This window comes from Ostrinia nubilalis, chromosome 2 (assembly GCF_963855985.1).
Source record: "Ostrinia nubilalis chromosome 2, ilOstNubi1.1, whole genome shotgun sequence".
NCBI lineage: Eukaryota > Metazoa > Arthropoda > Insecta > Lepidoptera > Crambidae > Ostrinia > Ostrinia nubilalis.
Genome location: NC_087089.1, coordinates 14,928,979 through 14,956,448, shown reverse-complemented (window position 1 = coordinate 14,956,448; position 27,470 = coordinate 14,928,979). Strand labels below are relative to the sequence as shown.

At 38.9% G+C, this 27,470-nt stretch overlaps 1 protein-coding gene and 2 long non-coding RNA genes across 3 annotated transcripts; 2 read left to right on the top strand and 1 right to left on the bottom strand.

The window, feature by feature from the left end:
• Positions 1-445: 445 nt before the first annotated feature.
• On the top strand, positions 446-22,611 carry LOC135084944 (probable phospholipid-transporting ATPase IIB). The gene is made up of 6 exons (XM_063979702.1): positions 446-514; positions 19,354-19,529; positions 19,911-20,015; positions 20,261-20,387; positions 20,832-21,035; positions 22,413-22,611. Exons 1-6 carry the CDS (start codon positions 493-495, stop codon positions 22,547-22,549), a joined length of 771 nt encoding a protein of 256 aa, XP_063835772.1. The 5' UTR covers positions 446-492; the 3' UTR covers positions 22,550-22,611.
• On the top strand, positions 9,156-10,184 carry LOC135085010 (uncharacterized). The gene is made up of 2 exons (XR_010259988.1): positions 9,156-9,666; positions 9,757-10,184. It is a non-coding gene; the product is annotated as an uncharacterized LOC135085010 (long non-coding RNA).
• Positions 10,681-11,830, bottom strand: LOC135085026 (uncharacterized). Its single transcript, XR_010259992.1, has 2 exons — positions 11,399-11,830; positions 10,681-11,262 (listed from the first exon to the last, which is right to left on the bottom strand). It is a non-coding gene; the product is annotated as an uncharacterized LOC135085026 (long non-coding RNA).
• Positions 22,612-27,470: the final 4,859 nt, after the last annotated feature.

Genomic DNA, 27,470 nt, shown 5'->3' with positions numbered 1-27,470 from the left:
ACGGCTGCTACGAGCGCGGGGGCTGGTCGTAGCAGCAGTTGGAGACGGAGGAAATGACGTCGCTATGATACAGGAGGCTGATATGGGTGAGTACTGCAGCTGTTGGCTCTTATTATGACGCGTACTGAAGTGACAATCGTAGTAAGTAATATAGCAGTGCTACAACAGCGGCGTAGTCGTAGCACGGCTGCTACGAGCGCGGAGGCTGGTCGTAGCAGCGGTGGGGGACGGGGGCAATGACGTCGCTATGATACAGGAGGCCGATATGGGTGAGTACTGCAGCTGTTGGCTCTTGTTAAGGGTAGCTTGGGGTCATTGGACGAAATTATATTTGCTCAGCGACCGGACTTTAGAAGTGGCAATCGGTAGTAATGTGGTAGCACTGCTACAACGTTGTAGAAGCGTGCCGTAGTCGTAGCTCGTAGCACGGCTGCTACAAGCGCGGGGGGGCTAGTCGTAGCAGCAGTTGGAGACGGAGGAAATGACGTCGCTATGATACAGGAGGCCGATATGGGTGAGTACTGCAGCTGTTGGCTCTTATTATGACGCGTACTGAACTGTTGGCTCTTATTATGACGCGTACTGAAGTGACCATCGTAGTAATTAGCAGTGCTACAGCGTTGTTGCGGTGTAATCGTAACGTGGTGGTCCGACATAGAATGAAAGTCGTATTAATATCGTAGTAGTGCTACAGGGTGTAGCGGCGTGGTCGTAACGTGGGCGTGGTGCAGCGGAGATTGTCGTGTATATGCGTCATATGTGCCTGAACGTACAGTGCGTCCAAAACAAAAAGCGTCACCTACGTCGATGGACGGTTTTGCATCCAAGGATTCGGGAGAGCTACGTGCTTACGGCTTTTCATCTTAGGTTAAGAACTCATGGCGCGATTTTCACCCTCGTCCACGGCGGTTGCTGGCCCCCAGCTTCTGTAGAATGCAGATACCTATGTAAAAACTAATGCAACTCATGACGCGGTTTGCGCCCGCAGCGTGCGCGGTTGTATGCGGGTCCCGCGGCACCGGCGGGCGACTAGTAGAATTGCGCGAGCCGCGGTAACCGCAGCCTCGGCGGGCGACCATTTTGTACCAGTGACTTAGCGAGACGCGATTTTTACCCGCGCCCGCGGCAGTTGCGGGCCCGCAGCCGCCGCGGGCGCGGGTGAAAACGCGCCGTGAGTTCTTAGCCTTAGATTTATGAATGTTTAGTGTGTTGTACTAAGTAGTTGTAGGTAGATGTTAAGTAAAACTCGGATGCCGTAATAAGACTGAGATATTTATTTCCAAAACCAGGGTTCTTATATTAACCAAAATGTATGTCAATTAGTGGGTCGTCAAAATAAACCTGCGAACTGTTACAGATAGCCCTCGCACCCTATATTGCTTACTTGACATTCCGCCTTTTGCCGACTCATCCTTTTCCATCCATAGCCTGCGATACCTTGCATTTCCAAGTCAGTCTCATTCCACCATCCGAACTAGACGGCTGTCTTATCCTATTAATCTCGTGTTCTTTTTTAAAAACCCAAATCCTCTGAGGCTCATAACATTTGGTGGCAGCGCAAAGGGATTCAAAAAGAGTCCCCGGTCAACGTCTACAGTTCAGTTTCAAAACCAAGTTAAATCTATAAATCCAGTCTCGACGCGTGTGTGTGTGCCGTGTTGTGTGTAAGCGCCGACTCCACTGTGTGGACCTCCAATAATCCAATACCACACCGAGTTCCGGCCCGGCCCAAGTCTTCCAACGTTCCTGAGTTCCTGAGAGGCCCACTGCTGCGTGAATCATCCACAGCCGGTCTCCACCGAGAACAGCCGTTTGCCCACTGTTGCGCACAATTTCGTGCTGCGACCGGCAAACGAGCATCCAGTGACGCAACGGAGCGAGGCTTATCAACAAGCATACATTTCGCCGAGAGCAGCGCGACTTCCAGCTTCCAGTTCCGAGAATGATCGTCCTTATCGCGCTATCCGCATTCCAGTGAGTAACTTGGTCATTGCTCGTCCGATTTTAGCTATCGTAATTTTTAATCTTTTTGTGTGTTATTCTAAATCCAATTGTTGTTCTATTTTTGTTGTTGAATTAATTCATAATATTGTACCAAAATGGCAGAGAGATCCAATAGCCCAAAATTCGAGAGACCCGAAGTGGTTCTAACAGACGTAGATGACGAAGGCCAGGACCAGCATTTACCCCCTCCTGGACCTTCTACTAGATCCCAGAGTAAGAGAAAAACAGCAGTAGTAGTCAAATCAGAAATTGAATTATCCACCTTACTCAAATTCATTAAACCCTACGACGGTTGCCGCGAGCAACTAAATTCATTCCTTGTAAATTGCAATAACGCATACGAACTAGCATCAGAATCCCAAAGGGACATACTTTTTAAATATATTCTATGCCAGCTGCAGGGCAAGGCCGAAACGGCTTGCTCTATCAAAGAGTTCGCCAACTGGCATCAACTAAAAGATTTCCTCAAAACCCAGTTCAGTGAGAGGAAACACTACGCGCACCTCCTCACTGACCTGCAAGATTGCAAACAAAACCCGACTGAACCTGTTAGCCAGTACGCTCTAAAAATTGAGACCTGTTTGTCCCAATTATTAACAGAAATTTCGATCTCACACGGACACAAAAGCCGAGAGATGATTGGGAGAACCGCGGCAATGGAGGAACTTGCCCTCCACCATTTTCAAATGGGCCTATTGCCCCGGTTGTCCACATTCGTTAGGTGCAAATCGCCTCGATCCCTAAACGAAGCGATCAACATTGCTATATCCGAAGAAAGAATCCAACAGGCGCTATCCAGGCCAAATCCAAATCAATTTAACCGTAACCGCAACCAAAGCTTTTCTAACCAATCGAATCAAAGATCAAATTTCGGCCCCAGCCGGCCTAACAACAATTCTAATTCCAACAACAATTCCAATTCCAACAACAATTCCAATTCCAACAACAATTCCAATTCCAACAATTATTCCAATTCCAACAACAATTCTTCCCGTCCGTTCTGCAGATATTGTAAAAACGCAGGACACACCCTGGAGCAATGTCGAAAAAGGGAATTTAATAATAACCGTTTCCGTAACTTTGATCGAAACCAGCCCGGACCATCCCATCGAGTTCACTTCGTGTCCGATGAATCATCGGAACCCATCGATGACGAATATCCGTCCGAATCAACCGACGGGTATGATACCGTCGACAATCACTCAAAAAACGAGTAACCGTCTCGTCCCGGTGTCGTGCGGGACCTCACAATTGTGAAATCGACACCCAAAAATGTACTAAATCCTCTGTATCCGTGCAGCAACCTATCAAGGTTGACCTGCCAAAACCTGCTAAATCCTCTGTATCCGTGCAGCAGCCTATCAAGGTTGACCTGCCAAAACGTGCCAAATCCTCTGTATCCGTGCAGCAGCCTATCAAGGTTGACCTGCCAAAACGTGCTAAATCCTCTGTATCCGTGCAGCAGCCTATCAAGGTTGACCTGCCAAAACGTGCTAAATCCTCTGTATCCGTGCAGCAGCCTATCAAGGTTGACCTGCCAAAACGTGCTAAATCCTCTGTATCCGTGCAGCAGCCTAACAAGGTTGACCTGCCAAAATGTGCTAAATCCTCTGTATCCGTGCAGCAGCCTATCAAGGTTGACCTGCCAAATCCTGCTAAATCGAATATATTCGAAATCATCAACAATCCTGCAAAGACATTACTACCCCATGTCCTAGTAAAGTCCTCTGTATCCGACATCCCATTATCATTACTAGTCGACTCAGGATCCTCAGTAAGTCTGCTGAAACATTCATGTATCCAAAAACATCCTAAACTCACCAAAGAAACCATCCAATTGAAAGGAATTGACCCTGCTGAAGAAACAATCCACACCAGAGGTCACTTCCAATTGAAATTACAATTTCCCAAATTAAATGTATCACATTCATTCCATGTCATAGACGCAATACATTTACCCTACGATGGAATAATCGGTTCTGACATGCTCAATGCTCATAGTTGCAGCATCAATTATAACAAAAACCTCCTACACCTCAATAAAACGTCCATTAAATTACATTTCCATGATCCTGCCTACATTATACCTCCCAGAACCGAAACCATCATTGAATGTTCAGTATCGAATCCTGAAATAAAACAAGGATTAATCCTCGACCAAAAAGTTTCCAATAACCTATTAGTTGCAAATTGCCTAGTAGTTGTCAAAAATAATAACAGAATAAATCTATCCGTGATAAATACGTCAGAAAACCCTATTACCTTAAAATCCGATTTGAATCTCAAACTCAGTCCTTTAGATTGCGAATCCGAATTCACAAACCAACCTCCTGCCTTAATAAACCACGTAAATGTTGCGACAGATTGTCATAAACGTACCGAAGAAGTCCTCAAACAACTACGTGTTTCTCATCTCAACCATGAAGAAAGAGAGTCATTCTTTCAACTATGCTCCGAGTTTTCCGACATTTTCCACCTTCCCGGAGAAAATCTAACTTACACCAACGCCCTGAAACACGAAATCAAAACCACTACAGATATTCCTATACACGTCAAATCCTATCGATTTCCCGAAATCCACAAAGCCGAAGTACGTAAACAAATTGACAAAATGTTGGAACAAAACATCATAGAACCCTCTGATTCCCCATGGTCGTCACCCATTTGGGTCGTTCCCAAGAAGCTAGACGCTTCCAACACGCAAAAATGGCGCGTGGTAATTGACTACCGAAAGTTGAATGACATCACTATCGGAGACACTTACCCTATCCCTCAGATTACCGAGATATTGGATCAACTCGGTAGTAGTTCCTACTTCTCTACCTTGGACCTGGCATCTGGGTTCCATCAAATCCAGCTGAATGAAGCTGATAAACCCAAAACAGCCTTCACAGTCCCTGAAGGGCATTTCCAATTCACTCGCATGCCGTTTGGGCTCAAAAATGCTCCTTCAACGTTCCAGAGACTCATGAACTCTGCCTTGTCAGGCCTCCAGGGCATCCGATGCTTTGTCTACTTGGACGATGTCGTCTCATATGGACATGACCTGAATTCCTGTATCAGCAATTTAAGAACCATTTTCCAGAGAATCCGCGAGTTCAACTTAAAACTACAACCCGACAAATGTGAGTTCCTAAGACGTGAAGTTTGTTACTTAGGCCACATCATCACCGAACAAGGTGTCAAGCCAAACCCTGAAAAGGTCAAAGCTGTAACTGCATTTCCAACTCCTGAAACCCCAAAAGACATCAAATCGTTCCTCGGTCTTGTATCATACTACCGACGTTTTATCCCCGACTTTTCTAAAACTGCCAAGGCCCTTACTAGTCTGCTGAAAAAAGATACACCCTTCGTATGGGAGAATCAACAGCAACTAGCTTTCGATACCCTGAAACATAAACTAACAACTGCTCCACTCCTTGTATATCCAGATTTTTCAAAGCCATTCATACTTACCTGCGACGCGTCCAACCACGCTGTTGGTGCCGTCCTATCCCAGGGTCCTGTTGGCAAAGACCAACCAGTCGCTTTTGCATCACGAACCCTCAACAAAAGCGAATGTAATTACAGCACTACTGAAAAAGAGTTGCTATCCATAATATACGGTTGCAAAACGTTTCGTCCCTACCTCTATGGACGCAAATTCCTCATCATCACCGACCATCGACCCCTAAAATGGCTATTCAACCACAAAGATCCTAGCAGCAAACTCCAAAGATGGAGATTAAAACTGGAAGAGTATGACTATGAGATAACTTACCGTAAGGGCAAATTAAACTCCGCCGCTGACGCGCTCTCCAGATATCCTGTAAATCCTGTAATTCCTACTAATCCTGTGGACCAAACGAACAACCCTGACTCTCCTAATCCGTCGCCAGGACAAAATCCAGTAAATCCTCCTGCTGCAGACGATGAACTCCCTTTCAGCCCATTAACCCTCGAAGACCTAAGTGTTCAACTCCCCGCTCTTTCCGAAGAAGGCGACAGCATGCCCTGTATCGACCTCTTGGAAGGAGACAGTGAAATCGACCTCCAATATAGCCCTATCAACGACTTACCTGCGATGCAGCCTTCTGCTCCAAGCCCTGAAAATAAAAATCACTTACAAAATCCAGCGCAACCCCCCAGTCCTATTCCTGAAACGCAATCGAATTTACCAGTTCCAAACTTACCCGATCTAGAAGATCCTCCAACACCTGGAAACCTACCTTCTCCCAGTTCCCCTTGCCACGATGCTCCTTCTCCGTCAGCTGAAACCTTACCTGTGTCCGACGAAACCTATAGTAAATTCCTGAAGTCACCTGCGAAGTCACACGATACCCAAATCACCGAACATAATGAAACCCTCTTAAAGGGAACCCAAAAGTTGATCATTGTACCTACCTCAATAGACATGGATGACTCCATGCCCTATGTCCAAGAAATTATTGATAATTGTCCAGAACCCGAACGCAGTGAATTCCTGAAATTAGAAAGATCCTTAAACACATTCTTACCTCTTACAATCGAGAACAAAACTTACCTGTTCCTATTCACGAAAGTCCATCACTTTGATGATTACTCCTACTCCGATATTTTTAAATCCCTGCAATATGCACGTGACCAAATAATGATATCATACCCCACAATAAACGAAATAAGTACATCTGATTTTAAAAATCCGTTTGACAGGCATTCCTTTGTAAAAATATACAATATGTTCAGTTATTTATTCAATGGAACAAATATCCGAGTCCATATTTACCATGATTCCATTATATATCCATCGCTGAGTGAAATTCCCAAAATCCTTAAAGAAAACCACGACATTCCCATCGCCGGACATTTAGGTGCTATTAGAATGTTAAACCGAATAAAAGAAAGATTCTATTGGAAAAATATGCGTAGCGACATAGAAAACTACATTAAAAAGTGCACATCTTGCCAAACAAACAAAGCCCTACGAAAAACTAACAGAGCGCCCATGATAATAACATCCACTTCAACTTCCCCATTCGAGAGATTATCCATTGATATAGTAGGACCCCTACCAGAATCCGGCGCAGCCAAACTTAGATACATCCTGACTATGCAAGATGACCTTACCAAATTCTCAATAGCTTACCCAATTCGTAGTAATACTGCTGAGGAGTCATGTGAATGCCTCCTACATTTTATTTCATTATTTGGAATTCCAAAATATATACTTACCGATCAAGGCACCAACTTCACCGCCGAAGTATTCAAGAAAACTTGCGATTTCCTAAAAACAAAACAGCTGTGGTCCGCTCCCTATCATCCTCAAACGCAAGGTGCCTTAGAGAGATCGCATTCAACCTTAAAAGAATATCTAAAGTCGTATGTCAACGACAAACAAGATAATTGGCCCCGATATGTCTATACAGCAATGCTCGCATATAACACAGCCGTACATTCGACAACACATTATTCACCATTCGAATTATTGTTTGGATATAAATCTCGTATACCGGATTCAGTATACGATGACAGCTCTAACACCACGTATCCAGAATACGTTAAAATGCTTCAACATCGGTTAAAATACACCCGAGATAAAGCCATAGAGTTCATTAACAGATCAAAAAACATTTCGAAAACTTATTATGATTCCCGTACTCGCCCAGTACAATACAAAGTAGGCCAGTACGTCATGTTAAAAAATCATTTGAGAATGCGTAAGGCATTGTCCCCTGTATGGAAAGGCCCATACAAAGTTGTCAAGGTACATGGCAACCATACCTTATCGCTATCGATAAACAGACGCCACGTAAGACATCATTTCGACGAAGTCAAACCTGTCGAAAACCAAGACAACTAAATATTACTTAATTGTCTCTTTTTTTTATACTGATTTTAATTTACATTATTTTAAACCTAGGTTATTTTATTTTACAGGTAAGATTAGGTATACACTCTATACATTATATACACACCATACTTTATATACACACTATACATTATATACACGTTATACATTATATACATTAGTAGCAATAGAAGTTTAAATAAAAAATCAAACAGAATGTCTCTTTTTATTACAGCATATTGGCCCAAGGTCACCCGGAGTTCGTCCAAGAAATCGACTCCAGTTCTGGCATATACTTTGATCCAATTGGTGAACTCAAAATTCGCGTAAGCCATTTAGACGTAATAACGCCTATCGATATATCATATATCGAACCGCATATCAAAAACATTAACTCTATATTGGGTACACTTCGACTTATTTGTACTCAAGTTAAATTAGAAACCAATCATAGTTTAGAATGTCATAATATTTTATAGCCTGACCAGGAACATAAAAACCCTGGCATAGAGGCGCTTCAATTGCATTTGATAGTGCAACACTGAGTACAGTCGTACATGTGTTAAATTAATAGGCTAAATTTATGTATCAGGATTCAGGATTACGGGCTAATTTGATATTTTCATAAATGAACGAAAAATATTATTAAAGGTAACCTGGTTTAAACAAATTAAATGAAACCATCAATCGAGCTAGTAGGATTTATTTTATTATTCATCAATAAACAAATTCAAAATTTGAATATTCAACTGCAATGTCTGCTCATGAACGCTTCAAACTCGGTACTTCTTTCCCAATTCCATAAAATTCAAAACTTAGAAAGTGACAAAAAACTTTAAAATAGGTAGTTGAAACAGACTACAGCTAATTTTCATAGTGGACTGTACTATACGATAAACATGTCAGTCAATTTGACAACCTTTGTCGGAAACATTATTCAATGAAAATATTGTCCGAACCCTTAGTATTTCTCTTCGACAAATACATTAACACATCGTGAACCACTTTTCTTTCACGACTATAAAAATATTTTAGCAATTTAATTCACAAAATCAATTGCACACATTTAAAATAAAGTTTGTTTACACTTTGACAACAATAGACTGACATGCAAGGTGACATGTCAATGAAGTTTTCAGTTACTGTTGCCATTAAAAGAAATTAGTACCATTAGTTTTCCGCAACATGGCGAGGGTTTTTATGTTCCTGGTCAGGCTATAGAACCATTAACAGTTAGATATCACGATTTAGTTTCTGAATACTCTGCTATTTCTCACCTAGTGGAAAAAAGGTTTAAGAGAGGGGCATGGATAGGTGGTATTGGCTCTCTCGCCAAAATAGGCTAGTTGCCACTATTTTTATTATTTGATAAAACGGTTCATTACGATTATATTACACCATAAAAAAAATATGAATTTTTTTCGAAGTACCTATCCTAATATATTTTAAATTTTAAATTATATTTTATCTATACAGCCATAAACGCCGTCCGCCATGATGGTCTATTAATTATCTGTGCCGTGACGTCACTATTCTTGTAAACAATACGCGTGAATAACATAACCTTTTTATCGGAATTTAAAACCATGGCTTCGAAAGGATTACATGATAAATATAGTAATTACCACTATTGTATCGTGCGGGAATGTCAGAATACATCAATAAAGAACCTAGAGAAGTTGTGGATTAAAGTACCCAGTGATGAGAATATGCGGAACTCCTGGTTACAACTAGCTAAAAGAGATCCCGTAACTCTGTCCAGTTGAACTGCAGTGTATTTCTGTGAAGATCACTTTAATGTACGTACAATAAACTAACAGCAGATTATTTTTTCAATTTTCACTTTAAACGTTCAGGTGAGGTTATAAAATATACTAAGTCAGTCAATTTTAATTGCATGTTGATCATCATTTAAATGATTTATTCATGTAATTTGTTCGTTTCAGAATTGCCTAAGGATGCTGTACCATTCTTCTGTTGAGGATAAGATTTGTGACAAAATAATGCAAGCAGAACAATGTAATCCTCACTTCAGAGATAAGGCAGTGCAAGCTGAGCCAGAACATGCATCATGCCAAGTAGTTTCAAATTATGATCACAAGGTCACTCAAGTATCAATAATGAAACACTATAGAAGTAAGAAGGTGCAATTTAGTGCAACTCTGAAAGATGTCATATCTTCACCAATAAAGTCTACGTCCCACCAATCAACTACAACATCTCCCAAGAAATCTACATTTAGAAGTAAATTGTCAACAAGAAGATTAGTTTTTTCAAGTGAGGAAAAATATGACAGTGATTATCATACACACCTTCTTCAGGATAGCAAATTTACAAGACTCTCATTCAATAAATTAAATGATACATACATAAAGTATTTTATTTTTATATCAGTCTATTGTACAAAATAGCTTTGTTTTATGGGTTATACTCGTATATTCATAAATTATTAAAGGGGTAAGTATTCAAAAATTAGTCTCCCCACTACGTTGTAAGAGGAACTGCTGTGCAAAATTTCAAGTTTCTTACCCTTTTATACATAAGGCAAGAGGTTATATGTTTGATAGCATTGATATTATGTCAGTCAGTCAGGTAGCTTCTTCTTTTATACTACTGGTTTTCCCATGATTTAAGTTTATTCATCTCATACTCTCTGTTTATTCAGATACAAACATCTTTCTTTATAATAATTTACACTATTAGGTAAACATTAGATATGGAAACAGATTGATAGAAAAGAAAAAAAAATGTTAATATCTTACTATTCAGAGCTTAGGCAATGTGAATTAAATGTGTTTTTGAACAGAACAAGTTAATGAGTATCTTTGTATACTAGACTTACAAATGGGTAAAAATAATAAAGCTAATACTAAGAGTTAAATGATTTATTATTGAGTTACACTTTCAAATAGTTTAGGACAAATCGTCTTTTGGCCTAGTTTCATTGCAGCCGTCAACACAGACCTTGCACCAAAAATCTTTGCAACCAAAGAACCATCATGCGTTCTGCACCGACTAACTTTTTACCTCTTCATAATCTCCAACATGCTTGATAAACTGACATGATTTAATTTTTCGGTTTTTGCATTCAATTACAAATTCCTCCATAACACTGGTATCTGGTTCCGGAACCTGATGTTTTGTGCTGCCGACTTTTGAACGATTGGATTTTTTTCAGTAGCATTCTACTGATGTGCAAGATGTCTCTTCACTGCGACGATGCAACTACATTAAAAATGCAACAGCATGTTTGCAGCCCCCTGCTGCAGCTGGACAATCTTGACAAACAACATAATCTCTTCTTCTTCATCAATGACTGCTGAAACTGATACTGCTTAGAGTGCACCTTATGTTCAGGACACATTTTACATTTCACATTGTAGATTTTACTTTCCTTTTTAAGTTGAACATAACCAATTGCATCATCACCATAATATGATTCTCCTGCAGACCTGAAAAATAATATAATAGTTTAGCAATAAGTAGTTGGTCAGAGGTTAGAATACACTTATTAGTACTTATTTCCTTATTTTCAGTTAATGATGTGGTCTAAATTAAAAAAAAAGGTTGTAAATGAACTGTACTTACTTAGTTAACTTAACATTCCTTAGCTTAGCTGAGCAGAAATCAGGATTTAAAGCAAACAATTTTGCAACCATCAATGTGTCGATTTTGAGCAGATTTGTGCTTTCTGCTTTCACAAACTCAGGATCCATGATAATTTTCAATAAATGCGAACTGTACAATATTTTTATGTGAAAACAAGGCGTTTATATGAAAGACCACGAATAACCTGAAACTAGTGTTTGACGTTTTGTTGTTTACAATATTGGTGACGTAGAAACATGGCGGACGGTGTTTTCAGTCAAGAGAAAAAAAGTAAAAAATTAACGGGTTTCAGTTGAATTTTTACAGCAATCCCTTATTTATATTTATTGAAGTTTATATATTTCGGACCCTTGTACAGAATAATATTTGAATTAAAAGTTATTATGATAAATGGTGACATGAGGCAACTAGCCTATTGTATTCGGTACTTTGAGCGAAGATGACGGTATCAAGTACGATAGCGCCATCCAAAATGTACACAATAACGAGAAAAGATTGGCATCGTTAATTAAAGAAAATATCTTAGTCACCTCTTCAGTTTTATCTCAATTTAATAAAACATTACATTCAATAAAACAGAACGAGGCCAACCTTAACCAAGCTATTGACAATTTCTCTTTAAAACTGAAAAATATTACTTTAATTTCTAACGAATTAACTATCAAAGCAAATATTAATTCAATCTTAAATAGTCTAGAAGCTTCATTGTTAACGTTATCGTTTCGACTGGAAGACATAACAAACGCGATCATGATTAGTAATCAAAACATTCTGCACCCGGCCATATTACCTCCCGCGCAGCTTTATGATGAAATTGTCAGTAACTACCGATACTTACCTGTAGATTATAAATTACCTGTAGATTTAGCATTAAATAACATTCACCTATTATTGAATGTCTCTAGTATAGTATGTTATAGTTTAAGCAACAAGATTGTGTTTGTATTAAGAATACCATTAGTTTCTCCGAGAGAATTTAACTTGTACCATAGTATAGCATTGCCTACACCACACGATAAGTTAAAACATAATTCTTTTACTTATATAATACCTAGCAACAGATACGTAGCAATGACCAAGGACAGATCGGAATATTGTAACCTTGACTCACTGAAGGAATGCATAGCGATAAGCCCGAGCGACTACATCTGCGACGTCATGACTGTGTTCCCCGTTAGTGCGAATCCAAGTTGTGAAAGTGAATTAATGATCAGTGTAATAAAAACTATACCAGTGCAGTGTCAAACCGATTTCGTCCACGGAAACATAGATTTATGGACACCACTTTACAATAATAATTGGATATATGTACAATCCCAAATTACCAAATTATATATAGAATGCCCAAATCAGAAAATCCTAGAAATAAGTATCATTGGCACAGGAATACTTACAATACCAAACAATTGTATAGCCTACTGTAAAAGTACGAAATTAATACCTAAATTTAATAATGTAAAAATCAACACTACTGTAATTCAACCAGATTTTAATATTATAAATCAATCTTGTTGTACCCTAGATAAGTTTATAAATGTAATCAGTAATGATGAAGTCCCCTTGAAATTACAAAATATTGATTTAGATGTTTTTACTTTGGAAACGAAATCAAAATTAAGGTCGATATCTGACCAAACTGATAAAATTTTAAATCAACATCCCCTTATTAAATACGAAACTCATTACTCGATTACACTCATAATCGTTATATGTATAATTTTAATATTTTGCATTTTAAAAATGTTTTTATGCATTAAATCGCGCAGCCGTCTAACTTACCTTTTCCCGAGATCCTCTCGCGCCAATCCTGAAAACTTACCTGTAGAACCAGCTCCAGCTCCTCCAACTCCCGAACCAGCCATTCCCTTGAAGATCTTTAAACTTCATCCTGATGCAGAAGAAATCCCATCTCCTAGTATACGCAGAAATGTGTAAAACCTAAATTCTTACCTTTTCCGTTTTTTCCTAAACATCGCTCATTTCACCCCGATGTTTAGTCTACCCCCGGGAGGTGTTACAGATAGCCCTCGCACCCTATATTGCTTACTTGACATTCCGCCTTTTGCCGACTCATCCTTTTCCATCCATAGCCTGCGATACCTCGCATTTCCAAGTCAGTCTCATTCCACCATCCGAACTAGACGGCTGTCTTATCCTATTAATCTCGTGTTCTTTTTTAAAAACCCAAATCCTCTGAGGCTCATAACAGAACGCATCGCATAGCTCGCTAGTGTAGGTAGGCCGCTGCAGCTGAAATCTACGCCACATAAATACGGCGCGTGCCCGTTGTCTCCAGTGGGTAGACACTTCTCATTCAAAAACTAGTCTCTATATGTAGCAATTGATATACAACCTTATCCCTTAAGCAATAAAGTGCATTTTGGATTGATTTCACTACAGCAGGGGAACCCGCGGATCAATACCACCATACTAAAAATAATTGTTAGTGTCCTTATGTTGGTAGTATTGTTAGTTTGACAAATGAAAAAAAATGTCTGTCAATTGAGTTTGAGTTTTTAACCGGCGAATTGATTCGTGTGAAGTTATTTTCTCAGATTTGGTGCAATATTACTGTAAATAAACTTTTCTGTCGTTTACGTTGAGTTGATTAAGTTCCTCCGTATCGGGCGTGATAAAGTTTGCTGTTCAGTGTTATGTTTTTTGTGAGATAGAGACTCTTTTAAATAAGCTGTGTTTCAACTTCTACAGAAGTTTAAACTCTTATTTACTTTTCTGTTTAATGGGTATGTTATCTACTTACTTGAAATATTAGATCTATTACAAATCTATTATTCATTAAAAACAACCCTATGTGATGAAAATGTAAATGTACTTTCAAAACTGGTAAATGCATGAACCAGGGCATTGACACTGGTTGGAGAGAAATTATAGGCTTTGTTTAATTAATACCTATTTCATTTTAGGCTTCTACTGATAATGGAGAGTAGAAACAACAAGAAGTGCGTTATTTGTAATAAGAGGCGAAGTCGTGGTGGATCACCCTTACTTTTGAGTAGGTTTCCTCTGGATTCTGACCGGTAAGTTTCTAATAACACTCATTTATTACAAGATAATTTTACTGATTGTGTAAACTTAAAGGCTGGGATTAATATTTTTAATCATACAGTAAATAACCATAACCAATTTTTAATTTCAGTATTTTGTTTCGTACTCTGTAAATGAATTGCATAACAATACTAAAAGAAATTAGTTGATGAATAAATTTCAGTTTGTTATTCTTTTTCTTTTCTAATAGGTATTTCTTATTTCAGTTGTCGAATGTGGGTTAAAAATGCTGGCATAGAAGACTTAGCATATGTACCTATTGAAAAGTTACACCAACTGAAGTTTGTTTGTGGTGGGCACTTCACTCCTGAATCCTTCAATGCCAAAGGAACTCGGCTGAAGAACTCAGCTATTCCAACACTGGAATTGAGCAATCCCATCTTGCCAGATGAAGTTTTGACAGAGTTTCCTCTTCATGTAAAAGACTCCAATAAAGAAAACCTCAAGACAGGTATGATGATGACTTCAATTATTTTTTTTAAATTTAATTTACTATCAATTTTTCTGAATTATTTAGATGTCTTAATTAATTTTCTTTGGTTTCCAAAACAAACCAACCGAATGCAATTTAACAAGGTTCTTTCTTTGTAACCACAAACATGTGTTGTATGCTTATCAATAAATAATATATAATTTCAATTATTAATTATATCTATACTTTGTTACAGTTCTTTATGATCATTCATATTGCATTCCAAAGAAGTCAAATCCAGTTGAACGAGGTATGTTTATCTAAAATTATACTAATAATATAAAAAGGAAATATTTAATTGTTTGTTTGTATTTGATCGGCTCCGTAACTCGAAGCCAAGATAGCCTAAAGTGCGGGTTAGAACCCCACAGCTTGAATATTGTAGTAAACCCACTCGTAACACAATTTAGCTTAGAATGTGTGTTGAGTTAGAGGGACTTTAGTAATTTGTGTAATACAAATTCTTCAAAAAAAGTACCGGACCAATTTGAAAAATTTTAGGCAATCTACATTAATTAGCCAGGTCAGCTAGTTTAATAATATTTATAAGCTAGTAATTTTTAATGTGAGCAAGACATGTACTAGACTGATTGTACCCTAAAGTTGGGTAAGAACATGACATTTTATTACCCAATTCACATTTCATTATCTGCTTTCAGTTCCCCTTACAACTACAACCAAACAACTAAATTCAACATGTTTGGGAGCTGTGGATATACCAGATTCTGGTATTTCTGCGAAAACAACTTTTGAACCTCTTCCTTCTACTTCCAATGCACCAGAACACATGACCTATAAACCCATTACTCATGGTAAGTGTACAAACTAATTATTTACCTTCTAAAATATGCCTTCCCTCAAACTAAAGAATGCCACCCTGGATGCGTTCTGCAGTCTGCAGTCAGGTCAAAATGAACTTATATGTACAACATTCTAGGTTTCTGAACATTTTATATTAATGCTATTTGACCGTGCGGATACGAACAAAGAACGCAAAGCACACGTGACTGATTGCCTTATCACGACCACTTACAGATTGTCTTGACATACCCGCAGACCGCATCCAGAATGCAGAACATTAAAACCTCTAAATGCCTTTAATTTAATATTATGTCATTGTTATTGAAGGTGGGCCCACGCTTCATATTTTATGAGAAGAGCTATCATTATCCTGTCTTTGCATTTTTTTAAAACTTGATAATGATTGATTGATTTGGAAATAATATGTTTCATAAAACAACAAAATAAATTTTAAACTAATTTGCATATTTATAATATTTCAGATGATAAAAACATTTGCCATCAAGATGCACAGGCAGAAATATTAGTCCACAGTTATAAAAGACCTAAGAAAAACATTGAAATGAAAGGTAAGATAAAACATCCTAATTTAAAAAACTAAGTAAAATTGCTGATTAATTAACCAATATTCAATTCAATTTGCTTTAATGTTGTTTTTTTTACTAATGGAAATGTTTTTATTACAGACACTTCATCAACATTTACAATTAAAGAGAAGAGGCTTTGGCGACAGTTACAAAATGCAAAAAAAACAATAAGGAATATAGCGAAGTCAAGAGTGAATTTAGACAAGTTAGATTCGGAAGTGCTGACATCGTTAGTAAAGGATGTAGTGCAGAATAACAAAAAAAAGTCACAAGGAAAAAGGTGGACTTTAGCCAACAAAATATATGCTTTGGCTATATTTAAACGGTCCCCTAAAGCATACCGCTATATGCAAAAGCTGTTTACGCTACCAAGCACTAAAACGCTCCAAAGGATTTTAAAAAATATACCAATGGAGCCTGGTATAAATAAAAATATAATTGATATGTTAGAGGCAAAAGCATCAAGTATGCCAAAGGAAAATAAATATTGCTCGTTAATATTTGACGAGATGGCGTTAAAGAAACGGATAATTTATAACGAAATTGCTGATAAAGTGGATGGCTACGTGGATTATGGAGAGGGCGAGAACATGGGACGAGAAAAGAAAATTGCAGACCATGCGTTAGTGTTTATGATACAGGGTGCTAAACATAAATACAAACAATATATTGCGCACTATTTTGTGGAAGGCACAATATCAACAGCAAAACTGGCAAAAATTATATCGGACATCATCAAAAAATTAAAAGAAATCGGATTTATGGTTCTAACAACAGTTTGTGATCAGGGATCTACAAATATAGGAGCTCTTAACATGTTAAAAAGAAACTGTGGACAAGGCATAGATAGCAACTTTTTCTCTGTAAATAATGACAAAATTTTTATAATCTATGACATCCCTCACTTGTTCAAATCATTACGAAACAATTTCTTTAAAAGTGGAAATATGTCTTTCGATGGAAAAATTGCACAATGGAGGCATTTGGTAGTTGCAGAAGAACACAACAGAAATTTTTTAAATTTTAAAAAACTGAATAGTACCATTGTAAATCCAACATTCAAAACTAAGATGAGGGTGAAGTATGCTGCGCATGCTCTGAGTAATACCGTGGCAGCTATTTTAAAAATGATGGCATGGAAAGAAGTTTCTGATTGCAATGATACAGCATTTGTGATTGAACAGTTAGATAAACTATTTGATTGTACAAATGGTCCATCATCTTTAAATGACGTAAAGAAAGGGATCCGGGAAAATGTTTCCACATCAAGTAATCACATTGAGTCTTGGACCTTTTATACTGATAAGTTAAAAACCATAAAATTTATAACAGCAGAAAACACGATACTAAAAAATGTTAAATGCGTAAAGGGATATCAAATATCTATCAAATCCTTAAACGATATTTGGGAAAAGTTAAAGAATGAAGGGTTTAAATATATGAACCTTAGACAGTTTAACCAAGACTCTCTGGAAAACTTATTTGGAATCATTAGGCAACACAGTGTAACCAATAGAAATCCCACTATCACGCACTTTACTGCAGCGCTTAAAACAAGCATGGTTACTGGGCTGAAAGTGCCTCATAGCAGAAGTGCTAATTGTGAAGCAGACAACAATAAACATATGCTGGAATATAAAGACATTTTAAAAACTAATTTAAAAACAACAGAAATAAAAATTAATGTTCAAGATTCCACAGACACTGAATTTTATCCTGTGTTGTCTATCCCGGACCCTGAAAACTTAGAACAGCCCATTGAAAATTTGTGTAGCCTTGAAAACCAACCAGTAGTATATGTAAGCGGGTATTTAGCTGCCAAACTATTACAGAACAGTTCTTGTTTAATTTGTGAAGAGTGTTTGAGCGTGAAAACTCCTGTTGACAATGATTTGTATGCATATATATCTCTTCGCGAATGGTGGCATGATAAAAAAAGTCTCGTTTATCCAACAATTCAATTATGTACCACCGTAAATGAAGCTAAACAATTTTATCATGACCATATTGCCGACCAGATATATATGGAAAATGTTGGAAAATTCATTTTCTTAATGTTGAGTACAAATTGTAATTTTAGTTGGTTTAAATGTCAACAACATAATAAAGAAATTTATGATAAGATGTTTAAAATATTAAGTTACCTTTTTCTAAGAAAAAGTTGTAAAATCATTAATGACAGCTTCATAAAAAGTGAAAACAATTTTGCTGACAAAAGTAAAAAAGCACAGCAACAAAGCATTGAAAAGTAATCTTGAGGCTGAGGTTCGATCAGCTGATAAGAAAATTAAAGATGTTTATAAATAAAAATCCTATTTTTTCTTAGAAAAAGTTGTGAAAATAAAAGTTTACAAAATTATCATTTCTGTACTTTGTTATAATTTTCAATAATTCCTCATGCCTACAACTGCTATGTCATGTTCAATACTTATTGTAATATACCTATTTTATTTCGAAATAAATAATTTACGTTACAAAACTTCGTTTTACTTACACATAGTATAAAATAAAAATAGTAATCATTAAAATATTGAAGGTTCCTATACTAGATATCGATATGCAATTACAACCCTAGCAAAGTATCGATAATCGATAAGTTATTACGAACGTCACTAATACTGTCAGAAAATAAGGCATTATGTTGGTAGCTCCGCCTGTAGTTTGTGCGGTTGGTAAAGATTTGCGGGTCGTTCTCTAAAATGCATATGTGTGCGTGAGCTCAAAAAATATCTATGGAGTGCCGTCTCTTACTCTTTTATGCTCTTTGGTTGTCTCGCTCAGTGCACGGCGAGGACTCGTACGGGATGGTCACGCCGCTGCTCTTGCGCATGTGACGTCACCCATCGCCGGCGCACGTAAATACCGCGCGCAGCCGCCGTTCGCGCCAGTCAGTCTCAGGCGCGCGGCGCGTGCGGTCAAGCGGTGGAGCAATATTGATGATGCGATGACGTATGAGCTAGGTGGCTACAAATGTATGGCTCATTGCCGTATTGTTTTGTTTCCCCCAGGCGTGGGCATCGAAGGCGCAGAAGGTCGCGCGGCGTCGTTAGCAGGCGACGTGAGCGTGCGCGCGCTGTCGTGCCTGGCGCGCCTGCTGCTGGTGCACGGCCGGCGCGCCGCCATGCGCTCCGCCGCGCTGTGCCTGTTCATCGTGCACCGCGGGCTCATAGTGTCCACCATGCAGGTACCAGCCAGCTCGCTGTAGTGACGCACAGTGAGGTAGCGCGTGTCGTGGTGGTGGGTGACGTTATCTGGCCAGCCTGTGCCTGTTCATGCAACTATGACAAGGCTTTTGGGTCACTATTAAGACTCCCTGTCCATTAATCGGAACGACAGCAGAGCGAGTCGAGCGAGTAATTGTGTCCATTGAGGCAGCATTAGCTCACCACCGGAATAAGCATCTCGCCATAGTAAGGCTGCCTGTGTACAAGTAGCTAAGCAAACTAGCTTTAGAAACTTTAAAGGCCAATGTATAATTAATTTGTTTTAAGCTACATGATGTTTTATAAATAAAATTACATTACAAAATACCTCTGATTCTAATTTAGATTATTTTCTTCTGCAGGCTGTGTTCTCTGTAGTGTTCTACTTCTCGTCCGTGTCGCTGTATCCCGGCTTCCTCATGGTGGGCTACGGGACCGTCTATACTTTGTTACCAGTATTCTCGTTGGTAAGTTTAACACATTTGTTTTTTTTATTGTTAGTCTATTACATAAACTAAAACTACTCTAAAGAAGTTTGCCCAAAAAATAACATTTTGACCTCTTAACTAAGCACATTCCAAGCACGTAATTAACAAAAATAACATTTTTATGTCGAGATTGAGATTTTAACATGCCCTTTTATTTATTGGCAGTAACTATTAAGATTTTAGGGAAAAGTCAGATCAGTTCTAAGATGTCGATATTATTTCAGGTATTAGACAAGGACATACCAAGTTCCACAGCGCTACAGCACCCGCAACTGTACAAACAACTGACCAAAGGAAGGCAGCTATCGTACAAGACTTTTTACATATGGACTGGCATCTCTATTTATCAAGGTATGTTTGAATTTAAACAAAAACATCGTCTGTTCTTCTGTATCTTTGACTTTTTAACAGACTTCAAAAAAGCAAGACAGTTGGTTGTATGTTTTACTGCACCAGTGCTGAATTGAAACACATAATGAGGGCTATCGTATATGGCGCCACTGTAAAGTAAGGTCTTGTCACTCGCTAGTGGCAAGACTACCAGGATGGCGCCACTGTAGAATAAGATCCTGTCAGTCTGTCAGTCGCCAGTGGTGCCAACTGTTAAGTATAAAAACGGCAGAGTGGAAAATGTAGTATCGGCAGGCCTCACACTAGCTAGCTGGACAATCTGGTGAGGGTCGCGGGAAGCACTTGACGCAGGACCGGTTGTTGTTCTTTGGGGAAGGCCTTTGTCCATTTACATAAATCATTTGGCTGAAACGAAGCCCTCATTTCCATGTATTTGTTGTACAGGCGGAGTGATAATGTACGGCGCGCTGGTGTTGTTCGAGGACCAGCTGATCCACATCGTAGAGATCAGCTACACGGCGCTGATACTGACGGAGCTGATCATGGTGGCGCTGACCGTCAACACGTGGCACCGCCTCATGGTGGCGGCCGAGGCGGTCAGCTTGCTGATGTACACCGCCACTCTGCTCATATTCACTTCGTACTTCGGTGAGTACACTTCCATACTGATACTGACGGAGCTGATCATGGTGGCGCTGACCGTCAGCACGTGGCACCGCCTCATGGTGGCGGCCGAGGCGGTCAGCTTGCTGATGTATACCGCCACTCTGCTCATATTCACTTCGTACTTCGGTGAGTACACTTCCAAACTGATACAGCACACGGCGCTGATACTGACGGAGCTGATCATGGTGGCGCTGACCGTCAGCACGTGGCACCGCCTCATGGTGGCGGCCGAGGCGGTCAGCTTGCTGATGTATACCGCCACTCTGCTCATATTCACTTCGTACTTCGGTGAGTACACTTCCATACTGATACTGACGGAGCTGATCATGGTGGCGCTGACCGTCAGCACGTGGCACCGCCTCATGGTGGCGGCCGAGGCGGTCAGCTTGCTGATGTACACCGCCACTCTGCTCATATTCACTTCGTACTTCGGTGAGTACTTCCAAACTGATACAGCACACGGCGCTGATACTGACGGAGCTGATCATGGTGGCGCTGACCGTCAACACGTGGCACCGCCTCATGGTGGCGGCCGAGGCGGTCAGCTTGCTGATGTATACCGCCACTCTGCTCATATTCACTTCGTACTTCGGTGAGTCCACAAACAAACCCGGCCGAGTTAACTGGCCACCTGTAGCCTTATGCACGTAACAAAACTTCAACGACAACAAAACACTGATTTGCGATCCTATCGAGTAATCATTCTATCAAAAGGACCCTTGTTAATACGGATATAGAACTGTTTTTCAATGGGATGGCTTCTGAACGTCAGCGGATCTTGACTGTCAAAATACGTGAATTAGGCCACTGGCTGCCATGACGTCACATCGACGCTCTGGTACGAACGGGACAAACGCGGGAAGGTGTGCGGGTGAGAGGGAGGGAGAGGCGCATTCCAGGTTATACTTCCATACTGATACAGCGCGGGCTTCGATTTGTCACAGAAATTCATTTCACAATTCACATTAAAAAAACCCTATGTAGTCCGGTCGCCGAGCACGTAGAATTTCGTCCAATGACCCCAAGCTACCCATTCTTATCGCTTGCGCGTAATTATATTGCTGTTGCGCTCGCACACTCGCTGTAGCCGCCCGTCGTTGCGTTGCGACAGCAATATAATTACGCGCAAGCGATAAGGATGGGTAGCTTGGGGTCTTTGGACGAAATTCTACGTGCTCGGCGACCAGACTTTAGCAAAAACTATTCATGCCTCTAAGTCCCACCCCCACCACTACTCTCGCTTCCCCCACTCTCCACTACTTTCTAAAAAGGATTTTTTACCTGCATCCTTATAATAACGGCGATTATGAAAGCATGAGCCCCTGGTATGAAACATTGACCAAGAAACTTTTTTTGCAGACGCTGACTTCATAAGACACTGGGACTTCTGGTGGAAGGTGACCACTATAACCCTCGTCTCCTGCCTGCCGCTATACATCGTCAAGCACATGCACAGAAAGTGGAGCGCTCGCCAGTACAAGAACATACTGAAATGATCTTCAATATCAACGCATTTAGGTTCATTACACAATGTGGTACAAAAGGCCACTAACAAAAGTGAAACAAAAATGAACCATACAGACTGGTCCACTATATCCATTTTCCAATGTGATACATACGCTCCCAGCTAGCGACGGATATAAGGTAGGCAATTAAGTTTAGTCAATAAAATAGTAATGTGTATCTTGAATGCTGAAAATTAATTATAGCACACAAGTGGTCTTTAAATCAATGCAATAAAGCTTAAAATGTAGCTCAACATTTTCGAATAAAAGTGTGTCGTGTCACAATTGCTACGTCCATAGACAACGTTGATATGAAGTCCCTAACTGTCAAAGCCAAGATTCCAGTTTTAAATCCTCTTTATTCCTTTGAAACAAGGAAAATACGGATGTGTCGGAAAAATCCTGAATATCAACTCGATCGACACCTCTTATTGACGTCAATTGGTGGTGTATTTTTACCACTACAGTACACTACACACAGTGGGATAGTCTATCTATCTATTTACTATGTCTCCAGTTCATACATATGACTGCGATTATTTTATTGTATTGTTATGGCACGAATCCCACAACTTTAAAAGCACCACCAATTTAAAAAATATTATAAAATTATGTTTGACGGTCTACCAGTATGTAACTATTGATCTCGATGCGACCAAGATATAACATCGGTGATCATGAAGAATAATATGTACCTATTGATGTGTTCACTTTTTATGAATTGCGTGGCAGCAAAGACTATGAGTTTGACTAATTAAAAAGAACTCCAATTTAATTATAAAGCATAATTATGTACTAATATCTTAATCTTTTATAGTATTACAAAACTCTTCAATTTATTGCATGTTGCACTTTGGATAGAGCTACTATTAATAATAAACTTTACATTCCCCTAAATATCAACTACGTAATAATATATTTAAACATCTCTTCTTTATTATTTTTAAATTAATCAATAGCACAGATAACATAATGTTAATTTATTTTGCAAATAATTTATTTTTGTTAAAACAGACATCACGTACAAATTAATAATGTTATTAATATTATAACTACGTTAAATATTTATTTGGAGAGTTTTTTGTAATCATGTTAAGTGCACTTTACCTCGAAACGTATTTTGTATATTTAAAAGTATTTAGAGTATGTATACTTATCGTATTTAGGGTTTATTATGACATCACACAAAACGTCTATATTTGTGTATATTTTTGCTTTTTCAATCAAAGGTTAAGATATTTTAGTTAGCGTCATCTTTTTTTCCTTGTGACTAAGTTTTTGGACCATTAGATAGTTTTAACTGGAGAAGAAAGGTTTGTTTTCTGGTAACATGTCAAAAGTTAGTTGCACGGTAATATTTCTCTGGTAACCAAAATATGTTGGTCAAACAAAACTGAGCCAGAAAGTGTCCGTGAAGATGATCATAGTATTAATTTATATTTCAAGTACCTTTCTATTAGGTTGTTTTAGATGGCCGTCATAACGTTCAGTTCGGATCGTTAAGTATGAAGTTGAGGGTATACCCAGATTGCTACTGTAACTCATATTTGTATGAGTCCGAAGGATGGCATAAATATGCACCAGCCTTAGACTAAGGCACCAGCCATATCTTTCATTTCATCAAATTGAACTTCTATAAAGTCGGCTTTATTTTTTCTACTCATTTTTTTAGTTAATTCCTTTATGTCCCTATTCTGTATACTGATATATTACTGTGATTTTCAGATTGATTATTAGATATAGTAGATTATGTATATTTATAATTATACCGCACATAGGTTAATAAGTTTACTCGTTTAGTTTTACATTTAAATGATGTACAAAATGTGTTAAGTATGTGATATGTATTTATTGAAAGTATATTGTATTTAAAGGCGTTAAAATTTTCTGACGTAATGTCCAATGTAAAGTAACTAGAAATAAGGTATTATAGATAAATAAATGTTGATCCTATAATATTTTTTGTTTCTCTTTACGTAATGAAATGTTCCCTGATAATATAACTTCGAAGTTTTAATCTAACCAATAGAAAATCAATGAAACTTGAAAATAATCCATACATACAAGTATAATCCTTAAAAGTTTTAAACAGCTCTTAAATAACAATAATATCTTACATAACAAAACGCTAAACGAAATCCTTAGTAAAATTTAAGAAACCCTTACCTTCGCGATGGCGGTGTCGTGAACGAATTGAGATCGAATTCAGTCCCAGTTGTGGATCTTGTGTTACTGTGGACCATATGTTTCGACACCACTCGGCGCGCCCATGCGATGTCGCGAGACTCTCGTGTCTTCCTACTCTTCGTTTTAGAGCTATCAGAAGTTGCAGTGTGGTCCTCCGAAGAAGAACTACCAGATCCTGACCACGCGGACTCGCTCACTTGTTGCTCCTGGCAGTAAGTCACCTCCGAATGTGTAGCTGTACTCGTAGAGTACATCGGCACAGATCTCTTCCCAAGCTGTGGTTTCTCCAACCGCAACTGTGCGATAGGCGTGTGCAACTCCGGTGGACTCTTCGAACGCTTCGACTGCGCTAAATTGATCACATTGTCCGCCTCCTCGCTCTCCTCCTGCTTAGATAAATATGGCGACTCAGATTCTGTATCTTCATTGCCACTTATGATCACCTCCATTAGCTTCTCCGCGTTCTCGTTCAAGTCGTACACTCTCTGAGTCTTCATAGATGCAGACGATGACTTGGTCTTGGCACTGGATAGTTTGAGACGATTCTTATCACTAAACTTTGAAGTGTCATGAGCTGGGAGCATGGCTGGGAAGTTGGAGTCGACGTTTGCGTAAGCAACTTCTTTCGTAAAAAAGCTTTTAGATCGTCCTGTACAGTGACAGCCCTTTGCGTCTCCAAACATGTAGTTGTAACAGATTTGCAACAAGCAAATAGCTATAGCGGCTAGGACAACCATCCCCACGTATAGTTTTGGAGTCCAATCCGCGTTTATGTAGACGTACGATTGAGTGAGCGCTTGCCAGGGATGCCATTTTGAAACTCCTGCGTCTTGGTACTCGAAAAGATTACGACGCGACAATCCCTTCCCGTAGCTTTGAACTGCTGCTGCTATTCTGAGGATCCCACCGTAAGCACCGTAAAGCTTATCGTCTACAAGATGTGGAGCGACATCTCTCTTCATCCAATGCCAGAGTTCATTATTGAAATTGACAAAATCTGAATGCCGACAGTTCTCTGGAGAACTCCTTAGGATGCATCTTGAAGCGGTAGTATAATACTTGAGGAGAATATTTTCAGAATTCGCTGAAGCTAAACTAACTAGTCCACCCACTTTGAAGGGTAAGGCAACTGCTGAAGGTTCGTAAATGTCGTCCAGCTTAGGTGCTGGTAAATGTATACACGCACTGGAGTCTCGTTTTGTGACTAAACATGAACACGGGTCGAAAAGACGCCCTGAACCTATCAGTACCTTAACTACGGTGAGATTTGACCACTGCGGGACTTTATCGGGCTCTTTCCATCCTAGTCCTTTGGTGTTCAGAAACGTTTTTATATTTTCTAAGAAGTCATGCAGTTCTCGTGCACTTCGGTAAGGAACATAACCAGCGTAGTATGCAAATCTGACTGTGGGAAGCATTTGACTATTTAGATATCCTCCAATAGCATCGGCGAGAGCTTCTTTCAGTAGTACAGACGTGTGATGGTCGTGGATCATTTCTGTAGCTCGGAGTGCTCCCCGATAATACCTGAGTGTGTCTTTAATGTATCTAGCATTGATTTTATCTGGAGTCACTGGTGGCGGCATAACTTGCTGAAACATTTTCCGAGCCCGAAGTTTAGCCACATCATCTTCATGCCAACAATCAGCTCTCGTTCGTCTGTTGAAAAATAATGTGGTACCCACATTGGTACTTGTAGCGTATGGTTTTAGAAGTACTAGTAAAACTAAAATACATAACATCGAATTTCTATTCAATTGCCTTTAAAATTAAAGCGAAAATTTAATCTAAATCCACAATCTGATTGACAAACAAACAGTCAATATTTTTGACTTTTGCACTGAAACCTACATTTAAAATAAATTTTGCGTGTATTGAAACGTTGTGCGCTATATGTCATTGTCATTAATGTCAATTGCTGAGTGATGTGAAATTGAGAATCAGTCGATGAACAACTCTATATCCCAGCAATCGATTTAGTTTGATGCAGTTTAAAATTTTTAAAAAGTGATTTCAATATTCAATTGGATATCCAACTAGATATTTACGCCTTAAGTATCTTGCTTGGCCTTGTTTGATGAGTATTTCTAATATCGATGATGAAGTATCGACAGTACTTTTCATCTGACTGACTTACTATTATGCTTTGGCATATTATGGTGAACAAAGGAATTGTATGCTGCTTTTACACTATGCGTAAATTAGCCGAGTCAAGTCAAAAAAACAGAGGAGTGGGGATGAAATTCATTCATAATTCATCCCCACTCCACTGTTTTTTTGACTTGACTTGGCTAATTTCCGCGCAGTGTAAACGCAGCAGTAGGTTATGATTCAAGATCAAGTGTTACAACTTCATGTATGATGCAATTATGAGTAATGGTAGGTACAACCATAGAATAATAATAAGTACTACGTACAGAAGTTTTACTTCGCGAAGGTATTTAAAATAATGTATGCTCAATGTCATTAACAATATGGTGTAATTTAGCCTGTCTCAAGAGTCAAGCACCATTTTGTTGACAAACGTCAGTGATCGGCACTGCGCCGAAGCTATAGGGCTGACTTCGGTAAAATGATGTGACGTGAGGTGCCAAACTGCGGAAAATGGCGGAGGAAATATGATTTAGCATGAATTATCATGAATAATATTAACTACTTATTTACCTCTCAGTGTCTTGAGGCAACTTAAAAAAGTACATTCTGTGTTTTTATTATTATTTAGGCA